Source organism: Notolabrus celidotus, chromosome 8, assembly GCF_009762535.1.
Source record: "Notolabrus celidotus isolate fNotCel1 chromosome 8, fNotCel1.pri, whole genome shotgun sequence".
Taxonomy (NCBI): Eukaryota; Metazoa; Chordata; class Actinopteri; order Labriformes; family Labridae; genus Notolabrus; species Notolabrus celidotus.
Genome location: NC_048279.1, coordinates 29,783,507 through 29,793,655, shown reverse-complemented (window position 1 = coordinate 29,793,655; position 10,149 = coordinate 29,783,507). Strand labels below are relative to the sequence as shown.

At 39.9% G+C, this 10,149-nt stretch overlaps 1 protein-coding gene across 4 annotated transcripts in view; it reads right to left on the bottom strand.

Moving 5' to 3' along the window:
* Positions 1 to 10,149, bottom strand: part of gria2b (glutamate receptor, ionotropic, AMPA 2b) — a 67,309-nt gene that overhangs the window by 5,907 nt on the left and 51,253 nt on the right. For all 4 annotated transcript variants that reach the window (XR_004632045.1, XM_034689268.1, XM_034689266.1 and 1 more), the window contains 8 exons: positions 9,191 to 9,244; positions 7,848 to 8,006; positions 6,488 to 6,655; positions 3,982 to 4,086; positions 3,764 to 3,871; positions 3,127 to 3,333; positions 2,618 to 2,985; positions 665 to 863 (listed from right to left, as the gene is read on the bottom strand). Coding sequence is in view for 3 of the 4 variants with exons in the window: in XM_034689268.1 (XP_034545159.1) it covers positions 665 to 863; positions 2,618 to 2,985; positions 3,127 to 3,333; positions 3,764 to 3,871; positions 3,982 to 4,086; positions 6,488 to 6,655; positions 7,848 to 8,006; positions 9,191 to 9,244 (1,368 nt within the window). In the remaining variant the exon portion in view is untranslated. The remainder of the gene's footprint in view (positions 1 to 664; positions 864 to 2,617; positions 2,986 to 3,126; positions 3,334 to 3,763; positions 3,872 to 3,981; positions 4,087 to 6,487; positions 6,656 to 7,847; positions 8,007 to 9,190; positions 9,245 to 10,149) is intronic.

The window sequence follows — 10,149 nt, the reverse complement described above, 5'->3', positions numbered from 1 at the left end:
ACTGTGCTCAATTTTGACTGTTTCCTGAGTGCTTTATTACATTTAGACTTGTCAGTTTTCCAGACTTATTTGTTAAAGCAACTAGAAAATTAGTCCCATAAGAACTTCCTGCTTCCAATAGCCTATCGCTAAAATGTTTGTATTGGTTTTTGCTAGAATGCCTCATTCTGATAAAATTAAAAATGAGTCGCCCCCCTTAAAAAACAGAATTTTGTGTGAGAGGAAATAACATCGACACTGTGGTGCTTGCAGAGAGTGTAACATAAGTCAGTGTATGAGTAATGACAGAATTCAGTTTTCTATTCTATTTTTAAACTGCGTTGTTTTCAGAAAGGTACTTTGCATCAGCCAATGTACAGGTCTAGGCATGGCTGGTATAGGAAGGATAAAACTTGTATTGAAACATCTTTAGTATATATCATTTCAAGAGTGACTTCTTTTCAATCCTCCAAATTCAATTTTCTGTCCATGCTTTGAGACAAAACCCACTCAACCCACAGGGATTTCAAGACACTCCTGCAAGGAAGATTAAATTCTTTCACCAAGTTGTATTTTTCGGCTGAGGACCATGGTTCACAGGGGAAGCGTTGCATTTCAGTGACTCAAGCTAAAACTCCAAGCCTTTGTTCCCAACGGCAGAAAGCAGAAAGAGAGCATCTCTTACCCTAAAAAACTCTTTGGTGGAGCCAGAGTCCAGTGTCCCATACGCGATCTCTGTCTGTTTAGCCAAATCCTCTGCACTTTCAATGGGAGAGACCATCCTCTCCACAGTGAGAAAAGCAGCCAGGTTTGCAGTGTAGGAGGAGATGATGATCAAAGTAAAGAACCACCAAACCCCACCGACAATGCGCCCAGACAGAGATCTGTTGAAAACACAAAGACAGAAATATCACTTTTGTTTTTATCACTCAGCAGTACTTCACACACTTTTAACACCCATTCAGCTCCAACCAGAGATCCTGCAACTGTACAAATGAGTGGGCGAAGTTTCACGTATGTTCAAACACTTTTTTTTATGGGTTACTGTGAAGAAAGTGAAGCATTATACAGTGAATTACTCCAAAAAGCTGGCATAAAAACAGTTTTTGAGGTTACTACTGTTGTTTTATCTGAACTTTTATAAGGCAGCTGGTAAGGCAGTTTTGTCAAATCCCTGCACCTTGAAATAATCCAAATTGAGAGTCTACTGATAGAGGATTTCATGCTGAAAAAAGTAGGGCCCCCCTGACCTCCCTAATTTCCAATTTGGGGCATTAAAAAAAAAACCTTGATGCTCTATTAAATATGAAACTACAAAAACAGCTCTGTGCCCCCTGAAATAAGCAGATAAAGCAGACAAAAGACAGTCACTTGTACTGATGGTTTTCAATGATAGTAATCCTACTATCATACTTCTGTCAGGGGTTTAAAAACATGCCTGCAAGGAACTCCAAGCTCAATAAATGTTTTAAACGGAGGAGGGAAATCCTTGCTCCAGACATTATTGAACAGTATACAACACGATCTCTGGATTTGGAGTCATGCCAACTGTCCTCAATCACTTCATAGGGATGTGTTGCAAGAGATGTGCTGATTCATCTTTGTGTTTCTATGATCTAACCCTACTAGCATGACTTCTGAGCACATTTAAATTTAAGAGGATCTACAAAGTGTGCATGAAAACCACACAAAATAAAACCACAGAGCATTACCCATTCATCCTGGGGATGAGGCATCTTTTTTACCACTAGTGATCTTGTGTTTACTGAAAACGTATACATTTTTTATTATTCCTGTTGATTAGTATACATTTTTTTATATTCCTGTTGATTTGTATTCATTTTTTCCTGGTGTACTAACTATATTCAGACCACGGCATTGCTAGCAACCTGATAAGACCACAAAGTGATTACTGAACAGAATTTCAAATTGTTCAACAAGAACAATGGAGAGACATTTTGTTCTCCTAAGAGAACCAACTAGATTCAGCTACATGTCCGCCTTGTTGGTCGCAGAATAAACAGACTGTGAGCTAAATCCAAAGACGTTATCAGTTATGGGTTGGCATGAGATTTCATTAGTATGGTAATGTTCTAACCTTAGCTTAGCTAACACACAGCTAGAATACAAACACATGTGTTACCAGATGTCAACTATGCATACGTTTAGCATATCACTAATCATGTGAGCATCATGATGTCTGAAAGGGTGACATTTTACTATGATGTGCTTATATTTAGACTGGAAATGTTGCGGCTGATTAGAAGGTACAGCGATGGCCTGGACTTAGATTAAGAGATATCCTTTCATTGACTTCAGCTTTTGGCTGCTGCAAGTGTCAGGTACAAGCCTAACCTGATTATCCCCTCACCCATTGATCCCAGTAAGTCAAATAGATCTAATACTTCAGTCTGGGCTCTAAGTGTCTGACAGACTACATGGCCATGCCTTGAAACCAACAGCTGGCAATGAACAATACAATTTCAGCTGCCAGAGATCTGTCAAGTCATGTTCTATGAAATGTGTTAAAGAACATATGGTTCAATGAATGCAGATCATGTCATTACAAGCAAGTCACAAGTTAACTTGATTTAATTTACCAGAGATTAACACAGCAGTTGTTCAGATTCTGACCTACCTTGGTGAGATATCACACCCTTGACGCATAAACGCTCCTAGGGAGAACCACAGACTATTGAATATTCCAAACTCGTTAGTCGACTCATTAGTCTGGATCTGCCCATCCTCGTACTCTTCAGTGTGCCACTCATAGGGGCTGAAGCGGCTGACTAGGAACAGCACCACGCTGACGCCAATGTAGGCAAAAACAATACACATCCAGATCTCGTAGGCCAGCGGGTCCAGGAAAGAAAAGACTCCTGGTTTGGATTTCTGAGGCTTCTTTATCATGATGGAGATTCCCAGAGACATAAAGGGTTTGGAGAAGTCAATCACCTCCTCTCGGACCAAAGTGATGGTCAGGGGAGCCACAGCAATGTCCGCTTTCTAGGGAAAGGACAAATGAAACCAAAGAGTACTCATTAAAAGCAATACCACTGTATGTCTGGACTTCCAATCAGCTACAAATGAATTCAGGACAAATGCAACGTCAATGACTTATGTTATCTTTTCCCTAAGGTAACTTACCCCATACACCAACTCTCCAACCATCCCATTCCAGATCTTGGTCTCTGCATCTCTGGCTCCATATTTCCCATCCCCCACAATCTTCAGTTGATATTTGAAGCCGCAGTGCTTGGCTATCTCCGCAGCCAGATCTACACAGTAACCCTCGTAGCGCTCATTGTCGACAAAAAGGTCGGCGTTCTTCTTCAGCATGACATACGGCGCTTCCTGGAGGACAGAGAGAAAGAACACAAAACACTGCTCAGCACAAGAGGTTTGAATTACAAAGCAAGAAAGCGTCTCCAAAGAGAAGCATTTCAACACTGTGCTGACAGGTCATTACAGAAACAAGAGGGCAACGGTCTTAGACAAATCACATTGTTGTTTCAAAGAATAAGCGGCATTGTGCTGAGAGTCAAAAAGACAGAGCGAGCTATAACAACAAGAAGAAAACTATGCACTGCTCCTCAAACAAAACTACAACCGTTCTGCCAAGTCTTAATCTTAACCAAACTTTAACTTGTGTTGTAGAAAAACTAGCAGTGACGGCATCTGTCTCTTGGATTAGGAGCTTACTATTCCTCATGCTTCTTCCCACCATATGGAAGACAATTAGAAAACATTAAAGCAGTCTACTGCAATCACACATTATATTTACCAAGATGGTGGTGACAATAACTGTTTTGTTTTCCATTCCTGTCGATTCGTTTGCAAAGACGTCTGATTTGGTGACAGCCATTTTATCGACTTCATTCCAGTATCCGATCTGAGTGGAAAAACAAACATTAAAACTGCATGTAGGATATCATCCAATTGATCCACAAGGTAGAAACACATTTATATCTGGTCAAAGACAGTGATCAAACAAGTGTTTACCTTTACTGGACCGTTCGTCTTTAACTCCATGATGTTCACAGAGTAGTTGACTCGCTTGCCGTGTTGATCAAACTGGATGTTTCCTGTCAGGCCTTCCACACGCACCTTAGAGACAGAAAATCAAATCACAGAATGTGCTAAAATGTTCATTGCTCTTAGACTGAGTCTACTACACAGTTGTGAGTACATTCCAGTTATGATGACCCTGCCTGCCTGCCACTGGAGTTGTATGAGTTGATAGCTGATTGTTGATGAGAGGAATTGTATCTACAAACTCTTAGGCAGCGAACAAACTACTCACAAATATATTTATGTCAGAGGCGCTGTGTTAGATACAGAATTAAAAATGTTGTTTCTCTTTAACTCGTCCATCCAAGCTTGGGAAAAGTTTCTTAGAGAACCTCTTCCATAAGGCATGCTTTACTGCTATTCTCTCCTCTTTCTTAAAGTCAGTAACAAGATCCAGACTTGACTTCAAAAAGGGTTCCATGCTGAGCTATAGAGAAGAATAAAAACAAAGAAACTCTACGTGTCTGGATTGGAGAGGAGATTGCAGCATAAACACAGCATGTCTCGAAACACTCAAATAAATATCTGAAATATTCATAACCTCTTCTCTTATTGGCGGCCAAATTAAATAGCAAAGGGTCAAAGCAGGAAGAACTGAAGGGGGGCTTTAAAGTATCCTGTGGAGTTTCCTTTATAAACACAGTTACGTATGAGTGTAATGTTTCAAATCAAAGCACACTGAGAGGATCCTCGTGGCCCAGCAAACATCTTAAACGTATTTCATTTGTGATACACATGGATTCATCTCTTGACTCAGATCTGGATACACTCTGGGCCTGATTCACAAAAGGATTGCACAACTTTCGCTGCTGCTGAACCCGTGAAAATAAGACCAAAAGACTGCCCAATTTACAAAGCAGAGGTAAAGGGTTCAATGCACATGAAACTGTTCTGCACAACAAGTAGCATCTCTTTGCTCCAGTGCTGTTTGAATTGGCCATTGTGCATTCAGCAGAATTGGCGACAATTTATGCAGATAAACCTCATTGCAAAAAATATCCAAATCACAAACAGCCAAGCACAGCTAAAGAGAAAATATCACCATCTGCAGAGAGTTGGTGGAAGCTACCCAGCAGTTTTTATTAGTGGTGTCTTGTTCAAACCTTCCAGTAATCTGACATTTAATTCCACCTTTGATGTCCAAGAAATGATACATCCATAACTAAAGACTGTTCATGTTACTTTGACTTAACTATTGTTGTAGTGGTAAGGGGTAAAATCATTTTGTTGCTGTCTAAGGTTCAACTCAGACTCATATGGGCTGTGGCTGTTGCGCAGAGTTTGAAAAAAAAAAAAAATTTTAAATCTGGATGAACTAGTCTTGCTGGCTTTCTCCAGGATGAGAGCTCTGTTATTAATGGTGGAATATGCATAACTTCCGTCATAAGTTGATCTCACAATAGAAAGAAGCTCATCGTCTAGCCAATATATTGACAGATTTGAGCTCCATGAGGATGACAGTATGCAGCACAGCTTTGGGTAGCAGAGAATAGTGGTGCAGACAGATCCCAAAACAAGAGTTAACTGCACAGAGCTGCAAACCTTCATGGGCGCGTCGTTTCCTCTAACTCATTAGCGTACATTAGTTTGTGAATCGGACCTCGAGATGGAGCAGATAGCAGGGCAAACTGTGTTTACTTTGTACTGCATCCATGTTTGGTGAATTTCCCCTCTGTAGTAGGCAAATGGCAGATTTTAGCTGCATTCCTAGACATAGTTGGTTTAGAACCATCCTAGATGGGCCTTATGGCCAATAGGCAGAGTTCAGTGACGTTGAAAGCTCAGATGAACCGGTCACAGCAGCAGAGTTTCAGCTAAAAGGAAAAACCTCCCAGCAACCTGTCAGTTAGTTGATTGCTCTTCATCCAAATCTAAGATGATGCAACCCAGTGAAGCACCAAAGGCTTTTCTTATCCTCACAGGTTTCACATATTTGACAGGTAATTTATCTCCTTATATACTTACATTATTGTCCGCTGTGTAAATTCAAACAAAAGTCATATTCTGTGAGCATGAACTCCCAAAGTCCTAAAGATGCTGTTAATATGTAACCAGCGGCTCTTGGCTTGAAAAGCAGACCAAATTAAATTTGAGTCATGAGCTCCAGGACTGTAGCCGCAGCCTGAAAGGCCTTAAATAAAGGGGAGAGATCCACTTAGGCTCCACTTTGACTGTCAAGCTTTATTCCTCAGCAGGAGAGAAACTAAACTTTCCTTTTATTGAAGCTCAGAGGACAGTCTGTGGGTAGACCTGTTTCTCTGCTGAAGAATAGATGTCAGTTATTCTGTTTGTATCCACATTCAATGCTGAAATCATCAGTCTCCAATCAGTCTCTGTGAAATGCTTTCTGCCTTTGTGGATGCATTTCCAAAGCTGTTACCATGGCAACAGGTCTTCACCAATACATCAGGACGTGTGTGCATGTTCTGAGCGTTACCTGTTTCAGCGCTCTCTCGATCTCCACTCCCTGAGCCCAGGGAACAGCAGGGTTGGCCAGGCAGTCCCCGTTGTTGGCCCTCCTGGTGAAGTCGATGCGCTGCTTGTGCAGATAGCGGAAGGCCTCCGTCATCACCTGCACCGCGTCATAAGTCAGCGCTGATGTGTACTAGGGAAGAATGATGGGAGAAGATGTTTGGAAAAGGGTCGCAAGAGAAATGGGAATCCCTCGGACTAATCTATGACATAAATCAGCTGAGTCATGTTTAACTGCAATTCACACGGGGGCAGATCCAGATTTTCTTGAATGGGTTGGCCCTACTTTTGGCATGAAGTACACAGTATACATGCACACAAACATGAATGACTAGCATTGATTTATCCTTTCTATCTTACCAGATACTTGTACATTTTCACTGTCCAGAATGCTCAAAAAGAACAAAAATCTTTTTCTGTATTTTTTGTGATTTAATTAACTTTTTTTCTTTAGTTACCCTAAATACATTTCATATTTTCTATATTTGAGTTCTTAAGGTCTCTCTTATGGCATTATTTCTGCAGAACAGTTCACTTTAGAAACCAAACATGCTGTTTGTTTGTGTGAGTGTTTGTGTGTGTTTTTGTTTCCAGCTCTAAAATGTGTTATTTTAAAATGTCTGGGACTCTAGGTAAAGTGCATTTCATTTTCTATTGAATACAATGTACATAATGTTTATTGTCCTCACTGGCCCGAGCCATTGAACTTGCCCTGCATAAACTTTTAGTGACCCATCAGGCCGTGTGTAATATCGAACCCTGTCCACCATTTATTTCTTCTTAAACTACGAACATTCAAGTATTCAAAATATGTTTTATTCCGTTTCTAATTCTTTTTAGTCTCAAAAGTAACACAATAGAGTGGTAAAATATAAATCCTCTAAGCTTTAGGACTCAAAAAAAGATTTCTGCCCCAAGTAACAATATGAAGTATTTACATAACATAATGTTTACAATTCAATGTAATAGAGTCCTTGTTTCATAGCATATTGTATTCATTCTATATTTTATAATTCTATAAAAATGCAAACACTCAGCTCATGGGGAAGTCTGTGTGTTTTGTTTAACAGTGCATAAAGCCCTAGCTTATGTATAGAGATGTTTAATAATGCACTCAGTGAGTGCGTGTGAGTGTAAAGTTGGGGGATGTAGATGGAGGCAGCATAATTTACTTTGCGGTTATAAACACATTAAAGGGAGTGAGGTGCATTTAAGTGCTTTCAGTGACATTTTCAACTTCTAATTCTGCATTGCAAAGATGGAAAAACAGTACATTCCTTTGTGAATACTGACACACAGTATGTGCACAGTATGCGTGTACTCACCCTTATTTTACTGTCCGCACCGGGGTACTCCTTCTCTTCTAAGGCGTCCCACCTTTGATCGAACTTTGACACCAAAGGGTCATCGAAATCAACGATCTGAAAGCCTGACACGTTGGCACCGCCATATTGGATTTTGGAAAGATCGCCATCAATGAAACCCTAAAAAATATAAAAATGAGAATGAAATGTTATCTCTTTATTAGGGCTCAATGATAATTGCAAAAACATTATCAAGATTATCCTAACCAATTCTGAGATCATGATTATTAATCAAGATTATTTGTCCATTTTAGAGAAAAATGGTTACTGTTTATTTCAACACATTGAAATCCCATCACCTATTCCCAGGGCTGGGCAAGGACAAAGACGCACGGTCCATATCAGACCCAAACATCTAGTCAAATACTGCATCAATTATAGCTTCACATTTTTACTTTTAGAATAACTTTGACTTCATTTTGATAATATAGTTGAACACTGGACTTTTATTTGTCATGGAGCCTTTTCATTATGTGGTATTAAAGTCAGTTATCTGAGCTAGCATACATGTTATAACAGTGCAGTTACAGACCTATAGTAACCTATAGTCTCTGGCCTCCATCTTGAAAACCAGAAGACCTATCCTCATAACTTTATATTTTTACTTTATTATGTTATAGACCTAAAGGTGGCTCAAAGCTTAGCCTGGAAATCATCTGCTTGTTTATGTGCATTGATGCTGTTGCTTTGTTCTCCACGCTAACTCCGTCCCTCTGCTTTACTAACACACACGTTTTTTCTGCACTCTCAGTTTTGGATCGTTGAAATATCCTTTGACATCAACACGCGGATCACCTGTTGTCACAATAGAGTTGCGGGTGAAACTTTTCACAATACAAGACTTGTGTTGTTTAAGTTACTCTATAAAATGCTGTGCTGATGAATACTGTCAACAGAGCAGACACAAAGGGGCAAAGAGATAAGGAGAGGCGAAGTGGGAGAAGCTTCTGTGTGAGAGGTGCATATTGAGAATGTGTGTGTGTGTGTGTGAGGAGAAGAGAATGGTGGGGAAGATTAATTCTGTTTGTGAGCAAACTTTAATAACAGTTTGAGAATAAACATGGAGAACAATTTATGTATCTTAACATAAATGAACAAGATAATGCATTTCCGGAACTATTATGCTCAACCAATGAGTTTTCCACAAGCAGAGCACACAATTTAAACATCAGTCATCGCTGTTGATTATGTTTCTTTGATTGTGCGAAGGCCAAAATCATGGTTACACTTTGATTAATCATACAGCACTGCTTTTTATACAAGTTAAGAATTGTGAGGTGTTAAAATCTCTTAAAACAACTTACCAGATTGGCGATAATGTAGTGGTAGCCTTTAACATGTCGACCAATTGTGATGACCTGCGAAGATACACAAATATAAAACATATAATTAAACTCTCACCGGAGAGTCAGGCAATGGAGATAGAGTATTTAAAATGACAAAATCCTTTTATGTAACTCGTATAGTTTAAAAATGGAATACACCGCTCATGCAGCTTTCGCTGGCGTCACTGTGATTCTGGTGTCCCTCTCATTGTAACTCCACAACAGACAGAGAGTGACAATTAGAGATAAGACCTGCACAAATGTAATAAGAGGTGAATTCAAACCAGACAGTTCTACTATTATACTCAAACAACATAATATGTAACTATCAACCTCAACATGGCTGACAGTTCTGGCCATTATCACTCTAACAACTGTGGCGCACACAGTCACACTACTGCTAAACAGAGATATGCACCTCCCTTATCAGTAAAGCAACAGAGAGCGAAAAACACCTGAAACATTGCACCATTTCAGCGCCTCGCATAAACGACACACCTGAAACTAATCCTGCCGCCTGACTGGCGTCGCTGTTTGTCGGGGCAGCTACTTGAAGCAGATTTGAATAATAATGTATTGGATCTCCTACGTAAATGCCTTTGACATGAAGCGAGAAACTTCAACCTGAAAGGGTTCTGTTTTTCCCAGATAAACAGGCTCCGAGGCTGTGGGCATTGATTTCATTCAGCATTGGTTAAACAGACGTTGGCACGCTTTAAATGCTAATCGATAAGCCTCTCTCCTGGGTAAGAGGAGAAGTAAAAATAACCTGTTTATGTGCATCTGTTTTGCCTCTAATTGCAGTTTTGTTTACAGCCTTAAAGGACAATTAGTGTAATTGTTATGGTGCCTTTCTGCATCTGCTGGACTGCTAGGTCCATGACACAATGTTGTTTTTCCAAGCGCTGTATCAAATGCTCATATTTCAGGCAATTATC